The 20,634-nt window shown below is 35.0% G+C and overlaps 1 protein-coding gene across 6 annotated transcripts in view; it reads left to right on the top strand.

Annotated features, from left to right (window-relative positions):
• Positions 1-20,634, top strand: part of ZNF236 (zinc finger protein 236) — a 73,078-nt gene that overhangs the window by 28,876 nt on the left and 23,568 nt on the right. For 4 of the 6 annotated variants that reach the window (XM_058020649.1, XM_058020657.1, XM_058020615.1 and 1 more), the window contains 14 exons: positions 1,026-1,229; positions 2,317-2,545; positions 4,226-4,498; positions 6,231-6,434; positions 8,211-8,355; positions 10,643-10,903; positions 11,168-11,418; positions 12,038-12,139; positions 17,029-17,180; positions 18,306-18,412; positions 18,537-18,688; positions 18,805-19,017; positions 19,554-19,833; positions 20,303-20,406. In XM_058020649.1, the coding sequence (XP_057876632.1) occupies positions 1,026-1,229; positions 2,317-2,545; positions 4,226-4,498; positions 6,231-6,434; positions 8,211-8,355; positions 10,643-10,903; positions 11,168-11,418; positions 12,038-12,139; positions 17,029-17,180; positions 18,306-18,412; positions 18,537-18,688; positions 18,805-19,017; positions 19,554-19,833; positions 20,303-20,406 (2,677 nt within the window). The remainder of the gene's footprint in view (positions 1-1,025; positions 1,230-2,316; positions 2,546-4,225; positions 4,499-6,230; positions 6,435-8,210; positions 8,356-10,642; positions 10,904-11,167; positions 11,419-12,037; positions 12,140-17,028; positions 17,181-18,305; positions 18,413-18,536; positions 18,689-18,804; positions 19,018-19,553; positions 19,834-20,302; positions 20,407-20,634) is intronic. The other 2 variants (XM_058020624.1, XM_058020631.1) reach the window with 2 other exon arrangements.

The following is a 20,634-nucleotide window of genomic DNA, read 5'->3' as shown; positions in this document are numbered from 1 at the left end:
GGGAAGTTTTCAGATTAGAAGGAAATAGTACAGATGTGAAGCCTAAGATTATTGTTTGCTAAAAATAATCTGAAAGAAGATAGCCTTTTATAACTGCATGTGGTTGCACATGCACGTTGAAGTGGTTCTTTTTAGGGAACAGAAGTGAATATTAGAAGTAAATAACCAGTATGTTCTAGGATACCCAGCTCTGGGGGTAGCCATTGTATAAATACATATTTCTATTTTCTGCAATGAAAAATACTGAAAGCAGTTGTTTCAGTAATTTTATACTTATGCAGTCTATTTGTCATAAGAAGAGAAGTTTATAAATGTAGGCAAACAGGAGTCTTTATTTCTGATTTAATTTAAAATAAATAGCCAGGCTCTTTATCACTTTTTTCTTCATTTTTGTAACTGAGGTAGTCTAAGATACACAGTTTCAAATAAAGATTGGGAAATTAGTTTTTTAACTTCAAATTTTTTTAGTATTTTGACAGAGCCTGATGTGCATGAAGAGATTGCTCTAGAACTAAGTGGTTTCAAGGGTTCCAAATTGAAGGGGAAACTTAGTCGTTTGTTCTGAAAGGTTTTGATACAGCAACACACATAATTTAGTTTAAAAAAAACATCTCTAATGGAAGGTTGTTTTTTATGAAGGACCTACTTGAGATAAACGTGAACTTTAAAAAGATAGCCATGTCAGTTTATTTCTTTTGGGAATTACTTTTACGTGTGGCTTTTACATGTGGAGTTTTGTAGTTGATCCCTCCCTGTGTTTTCTAAATTGGTTGAATGTTCAGTAGTTAACAGTAAATTTAATTCAAGCTATAAGCTTACAATTTCAAGCTTGGGAAGAACTGAAAAAAAAGGGGGTGTACAAAAGCAATTCTATAATGGAGCACACAAACTTTGAATGAGGCTCTGTAAATCATTATGTCTTGTATAAGTTGCCATCCATCTAGTGCACCAGACATTGCAGGTAAGGGAGCTGGACAGCTGAGTTCATAACAGATACTTGACAAACGTACCGCTGTATATTTCAGGCTACACATTTTCGGTCTCCACTTCTTCAACAGACAGAAAACCAGGTGTCTCCAGCTGCTGCTCACCAGGGTCAGCAGACTGTCACTGATGTCATTCAGCAGCTCCTTGAGTTATCAGAACCAGGTCCTGTAGAAAATAACCAGCCTCAACAACCTGGTCAGCAACTCAACATTGCAGTGGGGATCAGTAGAGATATTTTGCAGGTAAGAGCTCTATGTGAGAACAGCTTTACATTTCAGTGTTTCCTTTCTCATTCTTTCTTATATTTTAATGAAATTCATTCTCAGTATTTTCAATTATAGCATTCCTTATGGATTTCTAAACAATCCATTAATCAAGACAGAATTGTAAAGATTTATTGAATGGCTATGGGCTGCACCAAGATATCTTTGTATGCCTTTAAGTGTACCTCGTATGTGGATTTTTTACTGATACCTTAAGCCTTCTTTTTTCCTATTGGCTGGAAGCAGCTTGTGACGTGTCCTTAGGTTATGCAGTGTTTAAAACATGATATCATTCAAGAGGGGAAAAATATTTTATCTGGTTAAAAATGAGAATGTATACCTGGCCTTAAGCCTGTTGTAATTAATAAGGACTATTTGAGTATTTCCTCTTTGAGCAAGAATTTTTTTTCCAAGGTCGGCCAGTGTTTTTCCTAAAAAACGTTCTGTATTTTGTCCTTGATAATGGCAGAAGGTGATGCAGTTTAACAGAAGAAATGTAGGGTGATTAATTACTTTCTGTGCTTATTCTGCATCCTGTGCCCCAGAAGGGTGCAAACAGGATGGAAAAGGGCAGAGAATAATATTCTTTAGTGTTACTGGTAGCCTGCTAACCTGTCAGGCACATTTTCATCTCTAGACTTTTAAATACTATTTAAATTTGGGTTTGGAAGACCCAAATGTTTTATGCAGCTATGGGCAGGTTCACCCTGTTGTTACGTGTGCTGAGTTCTCTGGTGTCTGGAATGTGATCAAGAATTGGAAAGAGTAACAACATGATACATAATTATTACCCTGATAGCTATTAAAAAAAAAAAAAAAAGTTGTTATTTCCTAAAGGGCAGCTCTAAGTGCAGAAAATCCAACCTAAAATTTCATAGACAATCAGAAATCAATGCTGTGTAGTAGTGTATTTGTAGATTTGAAATATAGCTGAAATTTACTGGAAACTAGACACTTGTTTAATTATATTTGCATTGTATCTTCCAAGTACTTGAGTGAGAAAAGTTGGGGATAACTGTGGAATGTTTCTTCCTTAATCTAGAAGTTTTTTCTGTTCTTTTTTTAGCAAGCATTAGAGAACAGTGGATTGTCATCAATTCCTGTCTCTGCACATTCTACTGACTGCAGCCAGGCTAAGGCTGCTGGGGCCCAGGATCAGAACCCAGATGTCCCGAGCCTCTCAAATCATCAGGCTGATTCTAATAGTGCTGAACAAGAGAAGGAGCAAGAGAGTACAGATAAACTGGATAAAAAAGAAAAAAAGTTCATTAAGAAAAAATCACCGTTTTTGCCTGGTAATACTGCCACTGCTTTCTACTTCTCGTGCTGTAAAGATTGTAATAAATGTGGGTGTGTTTATGGCTTTATAAAGGGATTTCCCAAAATGTGTTCTGGATTAGTTATGAACAGTATTTGTTCTTATCTAAAATACATAGTAAGGTATGCTTAATAATATTTATAATTTTTATTATAAAATATATTTTCATAAAAAAGTCATGTCAGGATGGCATGGAGTTACAAGAAAAGGACAAAGTGGAGTTACAAGAAAAAGTATATGAATGTATTATTCTCTCCCATCATCCTTCTCTGACAAGGACTGGGTTTTCATTGTGTGTCCCAGAGTAGAGTTCTTGCAAGGACTGTTCTTCCCCTCTGGAAGTGAGGCCTTACAAAGACATAAGGGCAGGACTGCAGATCATGTCTGATCCATGTAGGGAAGGACAAAGGCTGGCATTATGAATAATTCTTCATGTCACCTGTCTCTGGAATTGCAGTACTGATATGATACTGTCACCATAAATACATGTTGTTATTCTGCCTCTGTACTGTGCTGTGTGTATACAATCCTGCATTTTGTTTCTGTGTGCTTAAATGCAACTTCAGTTTCAAGGTTGCTTGAGCTTTATGTCTGCCAGAAGTTGTTTGTTCCATGTAAAGCCTTCATACTTTAGCAGCCAGCCTGGTATATACAGTGCTATAATGCAGCCTTTGATCTCTGTCTGTAGTATCTGCATAGGCACACTGATGTTGCTTTTTCTTTTGCAAGGAGAAATTGATCTAAAGTAAAAACTTGTCTTCTTCAGTATAGCTGTGATAAAAATTAACATTAAATTTTTCCTCTGGTGTATAATTATTTTGTTGCTTGTGTTTAACAGCAACAGCTCTCTAGCTGTGACTGCAAATAAAAATAAAAGGCCACTGCTGTAGAGTCAAACACAACCACTTTTGGTTTTGATAAAGCAACATGACTTCATTGTGTTGACAGGGAAAAAACCACTAGGTTTACTGATTGAAATGAGCAAACAATTTGATATTGAACAACATATACCTGGATAAAAAGCTTGGATAGGTTTTAGAAGGGTTCCTTTCATTTTTTGTTGGGGAAAAAAATGTCCTGTTGCCTTAGGACAGACTTTAGGGTTCTTGGATCATAAATCAACTTTTATTAAAAAAAGTAGCCTTAAATTGTTAATCTATGAGAGAGACTTGTGCAGTTTTTTTCTTTACAAGTTTATGAACTGTAATTTAAGTCTGAATTTGAAAAAGAGAGGGTCAAGCAAAGTATCTCCTCCAGTTAGGTAAGTGTTAAGTACATAAAATAATCTGGTGTGGTTGAGGATTTACAGTCATTGTTGGATAATTTTGTGTTAGATATGTTATTTATAAGTTAACTGGTATATTATATTACATTTGCAACTGCATTCTACATTTCTAAGTGGTATAGAAATTGTGTTATTTGAATTTCAACAGGATTCTCTTGGGGTTTTTTTGTCATTACAGCCCATCACCATTTTCATAAAGTAGAATATGTCTGATAGAGAAGTTAATCTTTTATGAAGCGTGTTGTGATGGCATCTATTTCACAAAGTGTTTTTGTGGCCTGATTGTTTCGTACAGTAGCATCAATGTAGTGGGAGTTTTCAAGAATTGTTAGAAGGTTTAAAAAGCATTCATTTTGATATTCTTTGTTTCAGGTTCTATACGTGAAGAAAATGGAATCAGGTGGCATGTTTGTCCGTATTGCTCTAAAGAATTTAAAAAACCGAGTGATTTAGTGCGCCACATTCGCATTCACACCCACGAGAAGCCATACAAGTGTCCCCAGTGCTTCCGCGCCTTTGCCGTGAAGAGCACTCTAACAGCACACATAAAAACACACACTGGCATTAAAGCTTTCAAGTGCCAATTTTGTATGAAAAGCTTTTCCACCTCAGGGAGTTTAAAAGTTCACATTCGCCTGCATACAGGTAAGGCCTTGAGATGGCTTTGTGTATTCTATGACGTGGGTGGGACCTTGAATGAGTAAAGACTGTGAAATGTGTAAGTCGTAGACATGTCTGCCACGTCATTGTTAACATCAGTCAGGGACTGTATCATTTTAGTGTTGTACATGATGAGTGTCATTATTTGTCATAACTTTCTAGTGTTTCATGGCTTTGAAACTTTGGGCTCTTACAAAAAACACTGACATTTAATTTTCTGATTATGAGTCAGCTGTTGTTCCTTTCTAGTATCACTATTCTGAATTGTGCTTTCTGAAGAGTCATACTCTTGCAATTTGAGTTCTGATTTTACTTATCCCCAGTCATCTCTAATATTTGCTCTTGATCTTCCCTCCTCCTCCTCCCCACACTTTTTTATAATTTTACTGTAACACTCACGGCTGGTTGCTTTCCATTTTATCTTCTACATTACAGTTTGTGTCATGTTTTCACCAGCTTACCTGTTTTCAGCATCTTACAGTTAATATCCTAGAACTCCTCAGATCATATGGTCTTGGTTTACATATGATGTCTTCAAAACGTTTTTATGTGATTGAACTATCCTTTCCATAAAGAGCAATGAATTTTCTGCTTTTGATAGGTTACCTGGTTGTTTTCCAAGTTCTTTCTTTGTTCGTTCAGGTAAATAAAGTTTCAGCAAGATAAGTGTGCTGCTCTTCCCTTTAGTGCCTGTTTATATAATTGCCTTCTGCAGAAGTATCATTTATTGGCTTAGGTGCATTTGGGATCCAACATGCTTTATAGTTTGATGTATTTCATCCATGAAATATCAATGTTGGTTCATCTGCAGAAAGTCTTCCACTTATTTTTTTGTAAACTTGTAAACCGGTATTTTTTGTCTGTTAAAGTCAGGCTTACTTCATACAAACATTCAGATTAATTCAGAGTGGCAGAAGCATTAGGTAGCTTGGAAAACAGGTAGTCCAGTGTTTATGGAGCTGCTCTATACTTTCAGATAATGTTTCACTTATTGCATTGTGAAGAATGGTTCATTCTTCTACATTTTTTCTGCCTGTGATTGAACTCGATAAGAGCTGTCTTCATAATACTCCGTCGTGTTTCCTAGCCTTTAAAGTCCAAGATTTCCCCTTGACCAAAACCACAAAGTTGTTCAGCTTTGTCTGTCTTTTACTTACTAAGTTCTCTAGGAAATCTCTCTCGAGATATTTCTACTGGATTTTGCATTAAAAAAGTCTTTCCTTAATGCTTTTGTTGGCATGCTTTTTTGACTGCCATCAAACAGATTTGATGTTTTCAGAGACGGATCTAGAATTTTTTTGAACTTTGTTAAATCCCTGTTCCCTCTCTTTTATCCTGTTATATAACATACTTGCCTGTGTTTGCTGATTACTTTTTCTCACAATTTTTTAAAATTTTGTTTTGGAAGGACTTTAACCTGCCATGTGCAATTCTTAGGACAGCTTCTGAAGCACTTGAAATTTGCTGTCACTTTTGCATCATCCAGTTTCTTGATAACAAACTTGCTTCAAGTGATGTGTTTCAGTCAATTAGCCATCCAGCAGATTAGTTGTTATTTTCATTGAGTTTTATGCATCTATTTTGAAAACCTGTGTTACAATAAACACTATGAGAGAAAGCAAAAAGAAAATTACAGGAAAGAGAATCAGTATTCTAAAGCTGCATTTCTAGGTTGATGGAAATAAAATTTTAAGCTAATTTTTTTTATCTTTTGCAGGTGTTAGGCCTTTTGCTTGTCCTCACTGTGACAAGAAGTTCAGAACATCGGGCCATCGGAAAACTCACATCACTTCACATTTCAAACACACAGAGCTAAGAAAGCTGAGACATCAACGTAAACCCACAAAAGTTCGAGTAGGAAAGTCAAGTGGTCCAGTACCAGACATCCCTTTGCAAGAGCCCATACTCATAACTGATTTAGGTAAAGAGCGACTAAATCCATGCTCTCTTGAGATTTGGGTTTCAGTGGAATTTAAAGGCTACATTTTAATCAATCAAAAGCATTCAAAGCTCACTTGGAAAGATGCTTGTTGAAATAAGTCATCAAAAACTTTACCAAAGTGCCATATTTTATAGTTTGCTTGCGCTAGAATTAATAAGAAGGGTATTTTTTATTTACAGTTAAACTATATAATCCTTACCAGTAAGAAGCTATGTGCATTTTTATATTAGGAGTTTAATTTTAATATTGTTAGACTGTTGGTATAGAGGAGATGACAGCTCATGACCAAAAGTCTTCTCAAGATGATCATGTCTCAATCAACATTTGTGATAAAGATTACAGATAATAATGAGTCAGTCTGTTACATGTTTTTAAAGTATTTGTTTTAATTATGATTTCAACTGAATTAGTAGTAATCATTTGTGGTCATATCTCAGAAAAAGGCAGCTTTAATTCTGGAGCCTGCTTGGGAGAACTCATCCAGTTATTATAACTCTGTTGTATAAATATTGTCACAAGATTATGTTAAACTGCTTTTTGGAAGAAGTTGTACAAAGCAATATGTAGTTGTCCAGTAGAGGTCAGTGTAGTGGGTGAGACGTTTACTCTTTGTTGTTTGATTGAACAGTCTGCTAATGCTGGCTTATCTATCATACAGTCATTTTTATGGTGGAATCTTACATTGGTAATACCTTTATCTTATATTGATAAAATTTTTATCACTCTTTAAACATCCTTTTGCTTTCACTGCATCCAGGAGTTACTGAAAGCAAGAGTAGGGGTTATTTTGATATCATATAGAAGAAACTTAAATTTTTGGGGTGCAAACAAAACTTAGCTGACAGCTGCAGACAGATCATGCAGTATTTCTTTCTTGAGTGAACCCCAGAAACAAATGTAATCCCATTTCTCAATTCTGAAGAGAATCTCCCCTTCCACACAATTATGATCTGCACCATCAAAGTCTGATTTTTGGAAAAAGATTAATATTAACAAGAAATACTATAGAAGTTGTTTCCTGTGGATGCTGATAACACATGAACTCTGCTGATATTAGAATGTTCAATGTAAAAATAAGTTCTACTGTTTATCTAGAAGGTGTGTCATGTTTTTTTTACACCCCCTGACAATATTTCCACAGTTTTACTCCTTCCCCCCCAAAAAAGAATCATAGTTCTTTTAGAGGTGTCAAGAATGTAATAATGTTACTTTGTAATAGTGTTAATCTTTGAGTGGCACTTCTGTTGAAATACATTTTGCTTTCTATAATAGTCTTAATTTTTCTAAAAGTCTATTAAAAAAAGTCTGCAAATTGTTCTCTGTGTCAGTGCTTTTCCCAAAAGGTGTGTTAAATATTTGTCAAGTTGTATACCTGATATTACTTGATATAAATGGATTAAATATCATTTGCTAAGGTCGAGGTTGGAAGGAGAAGATATTATTGGATCAGCAATGAATTCTTAACTGTCAACTTTAGAAAAAGTTAATGCTTATTTAGACAAGGCTGCTACTGTAGTGAGGTGGACATGTGGATAAAAGAACTTACCATTAAAATACCACGTACAGTATAATATCTGTAACGCTGTATGTATGCATAATTTTAAGTAAATGCTGAAAACATGCACATTTTCTTTATGTTTTTGGATACTACAAGTTTAGTCATACTTTCTTTTCAAATACTAGCTCTTCAGACTATTGCATCTTTGGAATAACTTTACCAATCAGTTTTTCCTATTTGTGTGTTTATATATGCAGGTCTTATCCAGCCAATCCCGAGGAATAGCCAGGTCTTCCAAAACTATTTTAACAATAATTTTGTGAATAATGCAGAGAGACCATACAAATGCTACTATTGCCATCGAGCCTATAAAAAATCCTGTCATCTTAAACAACACATCAGGTAAAATAAACACAATCAAGAAAGGAAATGTATGCCATATCAAATTTATGGAAAGACATTAAATTTATATAAGTATTCACTGAAAAGATTTTTTTTACCATCTCTTAAACACAGAACCAGTGATAATTGATTTTTTTGTTGTTGTTGGGTTGGAGGAGACTTTGGACTAACTCATGGCTATTTGCAGTATAAGTTATTGTGTTCAATGTGCAGTTTAGTTTACTGACACTTGGATTCTTTCTTCCAAAACTGTGTATAGAAAATAAAAAGCATTGTTTGTGAATTCTTGTGGTAATTTTGTAATTGCATACTCCAGATTGCCTGCTTTGTATGTAACTCCTATTTTTTGAGACGGAAATTTGCCTTTTGTTCTGTATAGAAAAGCTAAAAGAATTGGAGCTTACATTGTAATTGAGTAAATATTGCTGGGGATCGTTTTGTTCCTTGAATCTCAGTTCAAGGTCTGTGTAGTCAGTGCTTGTTAGAACCACAGTCACGGAGTCACAGAAAAACTTAGGCTGTAGAAGAACCAATGGAGGTAACTAATCCAGTCTTGTTTTGAGAAGAAGAGTAGCTTCAAAGTTAGATCGGGTTGTGTTTATACAGGCAATTGGATTTAACATTTAGTCAAGGTATGAAACAGTGCTCTCTGACTTATGAACTATAAACAACTAGAAGAAGAAATATGAAAAAGCCCCACCAAAGATGGTTACTGGAATTTAAGGAAAGAGTCCATACAAGCAGGTGGCAATCTGCTTGTTTCTGCAGTGTAAGCTCTGTTCTGCTTTCTCACTCTGTCTAGCTCAGATCATGGTGAGCTCCTCATACTCTCTTTAAAAATCAAGTTCTGTATTTTTAAGTTCTCACATTGCCTTGAAACAGTTCTTGGGTTTTATATGCTCTCTTTAAAGAAAGAAGGGAACCTTTACAATATCCCATCTTTTCTTTTGTAATATTCTACCTAGATTTCTCATTGTCTTCTGTAGACACATTCCAGATGGATTGATTTAAATGAAAATAATTTTGAATTATACTGAAAATGCAAAAATAGAATGTGGGTACTAATCACCTGCTGCTGTGTTCTTTGATCTTTCAACTGAGTACTGAGTGAAGCCTGGCTTTGTTTAAGAGTTGTGGAGGTATTAGGAACTTTTTCTTGTCACATGTTTGCGCTTTGTAAATTGGCACTGCTATTATTAAATTGCTTTGCTTGGTAATTTGTGGACAGTGTGTCCTCATGGAGTAGTGCTAATCATTGCTTACAAAGCTTGTTTCCCTCTCCAGAAAAGAGGGAAACTTGTAGTAGGGGTATTTTAAAATCAGTAGAGCAGTGATTGTGAATAGTGTGTCAAATAATCCCCCAGGCACACCAAGGAAGGTCAGGATACCCTACTGCTAATTATTATCGTGTGTGTTGGTAGCAAAAGAGTAATCTTAATGTCTGTCATATACTTTGTTGTGGTCTCTGATGTGGTGGTTATAGACTTTGAAGGTTACTGTAATCATAAGCTGTCCCTTACTTTTCCTGATTTTATTAAGCCTTGCTTCTTTTATCCTCCATTTTCTAACATTCCCATTGCCTTCTTTCCGGCTCTGTCCTGGGATGCTGCAGTTGTAACCCTTAAAATTCTTGTTGCATTCCATTTCATTTCCTAACTTTTCCTTCTGTCTGTTTTGTATCTCAGCATAGTCCTAAAGGGAAACTCCTCAGCACCTTTGGGAGGAAAGATAGTGCTATGTACTTTGATAAACAAGAAGCTTTCCCCACTTGAATATTTTTTTCACATAGCATTATGAGAGACAGGTTTTGCCCTGTTTGGGAGGTATTCGGGATGGACACAGTTCTTTTCCCAAGAGCTTTGTTGTTAAGTGTAGTGGTAGTATGTATAAGGAGAACCACATCTTTTCCTCCAAACTTCTGTGGACAGTTTCTTAGCTGAATTGAGGAAAATACATGTGAGTGATAATATACTAGTCTTAAGAACTACTGCACCATCTGGAATGGATAAATTAAACCCAAATATTGTGATGGAGACAGAGTACGATCAGAAAAGGAGGTTGGACTGTACAACATAACTAAAACTACTCAGATAGTATTGGTTTTAGCCCTGCCAGGTTGTTTATAACTTAATAAAGTTTAATTTCTGGCTTTTCCTAGTTGAGGCCTCTTCCATCCATACAGCTGTCACATCAGTTTGGTTTATTTCACTCATTTTAAAATTGAGTCCTTTAATAACTGTAAATCAAACGTTTAAATCTATTTTAACTTCTGCTTTCTCTTAAAAAGGTCTCATACAGGTGAAAAGCCATTTAAGTGCTCTCAGTGTGGAAGAGGTTTTGTGTCAGCTGGAGTTCTGAAAGCACATATTAGAACACACACTGGATTGAAAGCTTTCAAGTGCGTTGTGTGCAACGGGGCCTTCACTACTGGTGGCAGCCTCAGGCGACACATGGGGATCCATAATGACCTTCGACCATATATGTGTCCCTACTGTCAAAAAACGTTCAAAACATCACTCAACTGTAAAAAACACATGAAGACTCATAGGTATGCTTGCAATTTTTGTTTAAGTCTTCCAATGTAATTCAGCAGCCATTCCTTAAAGATGCTTGGAAAGTATTGTTTTGGAAAGGCAGCTTTGCTGTGTAGCAGCTGTATGTTTGAATAAGGATTTTTATTTATGGGTAGCAAACCTTAGGTACCTTTGCAGGTATAGTAAATTGTGGTGTACAGTAAAAATAAAAAATAGTTCATATAAATAGGATAAATGTCTAACTGAAACCGTAAAGACTTTCTCACCTTACTTTGTAGATATGAACTTGCTCAGCAACTTCAGCAGAATCAGCAGTCTTCTTCAATAGATGATTCTACAGTACATCAGCAGAGCATTCATGTTTCTACACAAATGCAGGTGGAGATTCAAAGTGATGAACTACAGCAGTCAGAAACTGTTGCAACAGATCAGCAGGCTATTTTAGAGTTAGACCAGCAGCCAGTAGTAGGCACAGAAGAAACAGCACTAGAACAAGAATTGGCTGATCAGCCTTTAGAGCAAGATGAGGGTGAGTATTTGAAATATGATAAGGTTTATAATGAGGTATGTTTACAATTTCTCAAATAATTGCTTCTTGACAGGAACTACAAAAATACATGAAATAAAGGCTACTTACTATATACTTAAAATATATAGTACAGTTTCATTAATTGGTGTTTATATTTACTATTAAAGTATTAAAAAATTAGGATTTACACTCTTTAGTTTTTGCAAGCAAAACTACTAAACAAATATAGAAAAAAATGATCCATCCACAAAACCTTACTGTGTCAGTTCTCTGATTATTAAAAAGCACTGCCTTAGAAAGCACTGTCTACTTAGAAAGTAATACCTGTCATTTGAGGTGAATGTTCCATATTCTAATAGTGGAACAAAGTATCTTGGTTTTGCTTTGCTCTTTTTCATGGTGCAATGAGTTATCAGGTACAACAGGGGAATATTAATAAAATGTACTATAAATAAAGATTTAAATACCTGTTTAGCTAATAATTGTTTGATTTCTTTTTAATGTGAAAATTTGGATGACTGTAAAATATGGGGATTTTGACACAACTGAAATATACATTTAATTACATCCTTTTTTCTTTCTTTCCCCCTTTTCCCTCTCCTTCCTTTCCCCATTTCAGATAGATTTGTGACATCCCAGCATGCTTTACAGGAGAACATCACTCAGTTTGAACAACAGACTATAACACAGCAGCCATTTGATCAGCAGAGCTTATCACAAGGTTAGTAATAAATAAAGGAGGTAAAAAGTAGTTTTATAAATCTGGCTTGACAGCATAGCTATGATAAACATTTTTAAAGTGGGCGTCTGCAGTTAAAGTAACTGCAATGCAGAGAACTTGGAAAAAAATTACCATTCTGAAGCTGTACTTGGTAGAATATTATGAATACTTAATTTTTTTTTTTTTTGCTTTTATGAGCCGATGTCTAGTCATTACAGTATGGGTTTTATAGTCAAGCATGTAATATTCTTTCCTTGATTGTGTTTGAACTTGCTGTGGCAGTAGGCAGTTTGCACAGGTTTCTCCCTTGGTATACATGCTCATAACCTGAGATAATCAGAAACACAGTCTTAAGATTTGAGTGAGTAGCTACTGGGATTCATTTTTGGAAAAAGACAATGCAAAATATAGTCACATAAAAATCATATTTTCACCTATGCACAATGGTTTCTTTTTATATTATATAGAGCAATGAAACTAGCAAACTAAGAGATTGTAAGCACTTGGAAACTATTTTTCCCCCTAAAATACAGAGAAATATATGTAAGTGTGTGTAGCCTGCTAATAGTAAAGAAATGACTGTCGTTTTTGCTTTTCACAGCTGAATTTCTTGAATTGTTATATAATATGAAGCTACTAATTTTGTTTTGGGGTTTTCTTGGTGGTTGTTTTGGGTTTTCTGGCAGGGGGGCTGTTGCTGAGGTGAGGAATGTTCAAGGGGTTTTCATTTGTTTTGATTTGGAAACATCGCTGGCTTATCTCTTGATCTCCTTGTTTCTGACTCCAGGAAATAACTTTCTGTAGCTGATAACCAGTAATTGGTATTCTATGTGCACAAACTTCTCTGTTCTTAGTTTCATTCCTTTTTAATTGTATAGTATCATTTGTGAAAACTTAATTGACTGTGGAAAGTTGTGTCACACTGTGAAGAAATAGTATAATTTGTCAATTTTAATTCTCTAGGTTGTGCTGCTTTGCGTGTTAAGAAAAGAAAATTAAAGTCTCCACCTTTATTAAACAAGACTGATGCAGATCCTCTTAAAATACTATTATTATTTTCATTGGTTGACTTTTACAGTTTTTCAAATGAATGAGAAGATGCTATGGAAAAAAAAGCAGCCTTGTGTTCTACATTATTTTGAAGAGTGGTGGTTGTTTGTTTTTGGTATTTTTTAGTGGCGCCTTAGAATTTATAAACCCAATAAGTGACTCTTGTTTTATCATCTTATTTAAGCTTCAGTTTCTGTGTATGTGTATCTTCTGTGTTATGTAAATATCAAATGATTTCTTGGGGAGGGGAAAGACTCCTAGAACCCACAAACCAATTCTTTCATCATCAGAAATCTAGATTGATCATCAATATGTTGTAAAATTGGTTCAGAGAAGCAGAACATGTGTGGTGTGGGTATTTTAAAGTCTCATTTGTATAAGACGTCTCCTATTCTACTTGGAATCTCATCCACAGATTCCCAACTCTTTGAAGTTTCCTTGAAGATCCTGGAGCCCTTCAAAATTTTTGAATTTCAGGTAGGTAAGCATTTGCGCGGATGCATGCGTTAAATTGGTCGACCCTCTCCCTATGTCTGCATCTGTGCTTCATGCTCCTAATTCCTTTTTCCTATCAGCTAGACAGAACATTCAAGCTTAAAACACTGTCTTTTTTTATTCTTTATATTTATAGGGCTGTATTCTTGATTAAATATTTTGATTCAGTGTTTATTAATAAAATTATGTAGGAGTTTAAAAAAAAGTCTTTGAAAGGTTGTTTAATTTTTCTTTTTCTTTTTTTGAGGGAAAAGCCCCAACTTTGCATTTTAGACAGATGAGGGTAATCTCTAGGTCTGCATAGACCTGGCAGAACTTTATTTCTTCTTTCAGGTTTGTTCATAATACTTCTGTTGAATTTCTTGTTTATTCCGATAGGTTATTTTCTTCCTATGTTCAGACATGTAAAGAAGTGCAGATCCTATGAGGGTGCTGCAGTATCAGATTATGAATTTGAGCTAGATTTGGAGGCTGAGGACAAGGACTTAAGTTCTTTGTAGTGTATTAAGTTCTCTGTAGTGTATTCATCTTCATTTGAAGACTTTTCAGTGAAGTCAGAACAAAAAATGTGTCTTTTATCTGAAACTGTCTTTGGGTTACCTGTCAGCAAATGTAAATGATATCACCTTTGCTTCCTTTAAAACTGTCCCAGTAAGCATGGTTGAATGATAATTCAAATAGTGGTGATAGGCAATTGATCTTGAAAAATCAGAAGTCCAAATGCTGTTAGTTCTATAGCCCATACAAACATACCCGTACCACCAGAATGCTGTTTGCTTTCCTAAGAAGCTGCTCTGCAATCTCAGGACTTAGAATACTGATCTTTCAGTTTCCACATATTTGCAGTCAGTACTGTCCAGCTGGTTGCCTTTGCCTAAGAAGCAAACCTGCAGAACAAGTAATTGATAGTCACTGATCCCTACTGAGATGCACATATTCATGTCAATGTTTATAGTGTTAGTTTAGATCTGTCAGTAAAGGTGTGAAATTTCTTCTGAATTAAATATTGTGTTTACTACAAACTATCATAGTGTTGTTTTCTCATTCTCACAGGCAAGACACATCTTTCTATGATTAAATGATTTCCAGAATATTCTGCTTTTTGCTATGTTTTGTTAATATTGAAGATAAAAGGTTGGATGATGTCCTAAAGCCAAAAAAATCCCAAGCTACACAAATGATTACTTGTACTGAAAAACACCAAATCCAATTCCAAATTTAGAAGAACTTTGTAGTAAGAGGCTGCCCTTATTGTACAGAGCTTAAGGTACTCTCTGTTCCTTTAAGATTGATCAAAAGCTTCTGGGAATCAACATACTGTGATGAAAACAAGAGCAGAAAATAAAGGTTGTGAAATTTCTTTCTCAGACTGAATGTCTGGGTTCTGGTGTTTGGTGGTATGGGGTTTTTTAGTGCTGTTCTGTAGAAATAATACGGCAGTAGCAAATGCTTGTAGAATGCTCAAAACTGTCAGATCTTTATTAAATTTTGCGAGGAAATTGACCCTTATGCTAGGAATTGAGCAAAATGGGGATGCATCGTGTATATTCTTGTTACAGCTTTGGTTTGTATTTATTCCCAAGCTACTTTCAGAAGTAGCATTTCTTTCTTCGGTTTGTTCTCAAATCTCAAGTACCTCTGCATTCGGTGCTCTTCTTGGGCATTTTTTATGATTCTGGGAAATTTTTCAAAATCTCAATAATTCATTCAAACATTGTGAAATGAAATAGGTCATAGTACAGTAAATTCTTTTTTCCTTCTTAGCTAATAAAATACACCTACTGATTAAAAAAGAAATTTCAGGTTTTTACATAGTATATTTAGTAGTTGTGTTTTTTATATAGCGCATGTAAGTAACATCACTTTGCTTCAGTTTCTTGAGTCTTGTTTTTTTGAATTCTCATCCTATGTAATGGGAACGTCATTTTTCTATAAAGATACTTCTATAATTAATTTGAGAAGTAGAAATCAGCAGCCCTCTTATCAATGCCGAAGGTTTCATTGCTTCCTTCAGGCTACTTTTTTGTCATTTCACAAAAGCCAGTTGAGGTACAAAGTCCAGCTTTTAGGATCTTTTTTTCCTTGTACTCTTGTAGTACTTCTAGGAGAGAGAATAATATGCGAGTTTCAGCATTAAGTTTGGTGATTAGTTAAGACCGAATTAATAGTGCTTTCAAGGTTTATTTACATTTGTGAGTTTTCATTCTGTGATGGAAGCAGTAGCATACAAATAGGGATTTTTTTCTCTACTGATTACAATATTCTTCTGCTGTGGAAAGTGTCTTTTGGGAACATTTCTGCTTAAACTCAACAGATCCAGGTTTTTGTTTTACTGTTGCTCAAAAACATTCTTTAAGCATTGCTTTTTGGCCTTTGATGCTGTGGTCATCTGATGTGGGTTTGTTTCTACCCTGTGTTCATAATCTTCACCCTTTTTGTCCACTAAAGGCAAACTGCACAGAAGTACTGAAATTGTTGCCCATACATTAATTAATTGTGGTTTAATTTTTTTCCACATGACATTATGGGTTATTTTTTAATACTGGAAGTATTAAGATTTAAAAATGTTGATAAAAGGACATCTCTAATAGTGTCAAAAACCACTGCAATCTGAGCTGTATTTCCCTGGCTCTCAATAATTGGTGCTATCATTTCATTCATTGATTTAGAAAAGATGATTAAGACCTGCTATTTCAAGAGAACAAAACCAAATAAAAATTTCAGGGTTTTATACCAGAAATGTGAATAAAAATGTGTTTATTTTTTTACTTTGCAGTTTGCCTTTGAGAGGCTCTACTTTACTATTATCTAAAGAGTGGGGCTATGTGGAGGAGATCCAAAGTAGGAGAAAATGGGGTTACTTTATCAGAAACTGGAGTTCTCCTATTGGGTCATCTCCTCCACTCACCCGCCATCCTCCCCACTGAGCTTTGCATCCTTGTGATCGGCTTCCAGTGTAGTTAAGGGAGCGTGGTACCAACGTGGATAAAGGGAGATGGGTCAACCTGTTTGACACATGCATGCTTACATACAAGAAATTCAAAATTTCAATGGCTCTAAGGTAATTGTGGCACCCTGAAGGAACTTCAAAAAGTGTTTTTCTGTGGAGGAGATTTTCCAATAGAATTCCAGCTAACGGTAAGTAACCCTGTTATGCCTATTACGTAGATGCCAGAAACTTGTGTGTGTTTTGATGCTCAACAGTGAAGAGTACAACTATTACTATATGGTAATATGGTAATGCTACTTATTCTCTTTTGAAGGTAGTCTTCAGAAAAGCGTGGTGTTATTCAAAGTCCAAATCAGTGTATTTTACACGTTTATGACTGTTTAATTTCTGGCAGGTTTTACTGTGAATGACAGCTACAATCAACAGAGTCAATTTCCAGCTGTACAACAGCTGCAGGATTCAAGCACACTTGAATCTCAGGCTCTTTCAACGAGTTATCATCCACCAGCCCTTCTTCAGGTTCCAAATACAGACACTATTAATGTAGTAAGTACTACTTGAAGGCAGGATTAATTTTTCTGTGTTCAGTTGTGACTTCCTTGCACTGTTTCATTGGTGATTATGTAAAACAAGAAGTCAGAAAAGTTTTGAGATTTCTTCTCTAGATTGCTTATGTTTAACAACTGGAAATTAGAAACGTGAGGAGAGGATAAGTGCTTTGACTACAGTTTCTGAAAAGGAAGTGCATGCTTTGATGCTCTAGACCTAAAAAAAATACTATAATGTTGGCTTGTGACTTTAAAACTAAGGAGAGGATATAATGTTATGAAATAATTTAACATTATTTCATTATATTCTCTTCTAATTATTAAATCTATATGTTTATAGACACATATGATCAAGCAATAAAAAAAACACTACAAATCTTTAGGTCATCATTCATGCAGCTTGCATAATGCAGTGTATGATGTTTTTGCATGCTTCTCATTTAGTTAAATTTGTAAAAGGGCTCAATTGCTAAAAATACAGTTTAACTTTTATGACATTAGAAGTACCTAGCATGAAGACAATCTGTTGTAATGTATTTACCAAGATGACTTCTAGGAACTGCTGTCCCTTGAAGCTTGTTTGCAAAGTGCAAATGTTGTCAGAGAACTGATGTGGATTTTAGGATCTGGAAGAGTTTGAGTCATTTCAGCCTACAGGCTTCAGAATTTCCTTGTCTTCAATTTTGAAATTTCTTGCTCTCAAGGATTATTCTGTTGTGACTTCTACTTACAGGAATGTTCAGAAAGTAGTGAAGTTTGTCAGCAGCACTGTGTTTTGCTGCTTACTCAGTATTTAAAATGGCTGGTCTAGTTTTAAATTTAACTCCTCAAAGACTAGAAAATGTAGACAATTTAGATACATTTTTGTGGACATTCAGGGAAGTGTAAGTGTACTATGTTGTCTGTTTATTCCAGTTCAGTAGCTGAACATTTTTATGCTTTCCTTCTCATTATGGAAGAGTGAGGTATTATATTGCACTCTTAATTTTCCTTTCAAAATGCATGAAAGCATAAATTTAATTACTTGTGTTGACTGTAAATGCTGTAATTTTTTTCTTGCCTATTTGTGAGACTATATTTAAATACTGTGTTACTGAAATTCACTTGAGGCTTTGATTTTTAGACCACTCGCTTGATGCAAGACCAGTCACCACAGGAAGAACTTGAATTGCACACCCAAAGGCCTCATTTTCTTGAGGATAATGAAGATCAAAGTAGGCGTTCGTACAGGTATTTTACACTTCTAGCTTTTGTCACAGAATTTCCTGAATGACTAATTATTACGTTTAATTATTATGTAATTATAATACCTAATAATTACATGAAACTAACGAAAACTATTTTCTTCTAACAGATGTGAATATTGCAACAAGGGTTTTAAGAAATCCAGCCATTTGAAACAGCATGTACGATCACATACTGGTGAGAAACCTTATAAATGCCAACTCTGTGGCCGTGGTTTTGTTTCCTCGGGAGTTCTTAAGTCACATGAGAAGACTCATACAGGTAAACAGAGTATACCAGCTCTATGTTAGCTTAACCCATGTTTGGGTTTTGTAAATGTCCTGTGTGAGTAAATTTAAACAAATAGCATGCTACTTATTTGTTTCTGTTACTTTAAGGAGTTAAAGCATTCAGCTGTAGCATTTGCAATACTTCCTTCACAACTAATGGCAGCCTTACGAGGCACATGGCAACTCACATGAGCATGAAGCCTTACAAGTGCCCATTCTGTGATGAAAGCTTTCGAACAACTGTTCACTGCAAAAAACATATGAAAAAACATCAGGCAGTCTCCTCAGCTGTAGCAGCAGCTACAGATACAGGAGGAGGAGGTAAATGATTTCATTTTTACTTTTACAGTCCTTACTACATAAGAAATACAGATGTTTTGGTGGATTACATGAATGCTATAACAGTAATGGTACAAAATAACCTTCCAGCATGGATTATGTCTGCTGTTTAGAACTGCTGAAATCTCAAATATAAATTGTTTAAATAAGCTAGTTTTGCAGGATCTGTCCAGCACAGTGAAGGTATTGTATGTAACATAGCTGTTTTAGTATGTCACTGAAGTAGATCTTTTGTCCTGTATTACTTAACCTGCGTTAATTATTATAAAGATAAGAATTAGAAGTCCAGTTTTTTTTTAAATGAAGTGCAGACATGAGTAGTTAGACCTCTAAAAGAGATTAAAGTCCATAATAGTGCAAGTCCAAGCACAAAATGTAGTGGCTGTGTGTTTAATAATAAACCCTTCTATTTTTTAACTTAAGCTGACAGATTAAACTAAACAGAAATGTGGTTTTTATTTTGGTTTGATTTTTTTGTTGTTGTTTTTTAAATCTTTTTTTTTATTTTTACTTAATAGTTGCATGTGTTGAAGATGATGATGAAAGCTCTGAAAGAACTTCCAGAAAATCTCGTCCTGGTGTCATAACTTTTACAGAAGAAGAGACAGCAGAGCTGGCAAAGATTAGACCTCAAGAAAGTGCCACTGTTTCAGAAAAAGTTCTTGTCCAGTCGGCTGCAGAGAAAGACAGAATTAGTGAGATGAAAGATAAGCAAGCAGAACTGGAAGCAGAGCCCAAATATGCCAACTGTTGCAGCTATTGTCCCAAAAGCTTTAAAAAACCCAGTGATTTAGTCAGGTGAGGAATAGAAAATGTTCATATGTTTTTAATTTGCTGTATAGTTCACCAGAAACTTTAGGAATTACAGTTTCATATAACTCTTTATGCCCAAGTTGAAGTTTGAGTAATATTTACATAAATCTTTCTTTTTCACAGTGGTTCAAAAATGTGTCAAAATGTTACATATTCTGAATATGACTAATCCAGCTCTTTCATATTTATTTGCCTGCAGCATGAAAGTTATTATTATTATGAAGTTCCAGAATAAGTTGGGGTTTTTTTCTCTAATACTTGCATATAAAAACACGTAAAACTCTTTTCAAGACATTTCAAATACTTTAATCTTCTTGTTCTGCCTAGTCTGCCTAGTGTAATGCTAGTATAAGTATTTAATTTATTAATAAAGTTAATAAGATAGAAGATAAATATTTGTACAAACTTACATAAAAGTAGAATTTCACTTGTACATGTGTCCTGGAATTATTAGGCATGTTCGTATCCATACTGGAGAGAAGCCGTACAAGTGCGATGAATGTGGAAAGAGTTTCACTGTAAAATCCACTCTGGATTGTCATGTTAAAACACACACAGGTCAGTATGGTTTTGCATGTCTTTGTTTAGAAGTTGTTTGCTTTCTTGATGAGCTGTTTAAGTACAGATTTTGCAGGGAATTTATGTTTCACTGTGATCTAGTATTTGGAGCTGTGGATGGCAGTGCTAGGGGAAATTTCGTACTTGTGACACCATCAAATGAATCACATCAGAACATTCTGAATAAACCATGTTATTACAGTCTTCTGTAGGCTTCTAAAGTCTTAG

The sequence above is a fragment of the Melospiza georgiana genome, chromosome 1 (genome assembly GCF_028018845.1).
Source record: "Melospiza georgiana isolate bMelGeo1 chromosome 1, bMelGeo1.pri, whole genome shotgun sequence".
Lineage (NCBI taxonomy): Eukaryota > Metazoa > Chordata > Aves > Passeriformes > Passerellidae > Melospiza > Melospiza georgiana.
The sequence above is the reverse complement of the archived record's forward strand: the minus strand, read 5'-3'. Positions and strand labels throughout refer to the sequence as shown.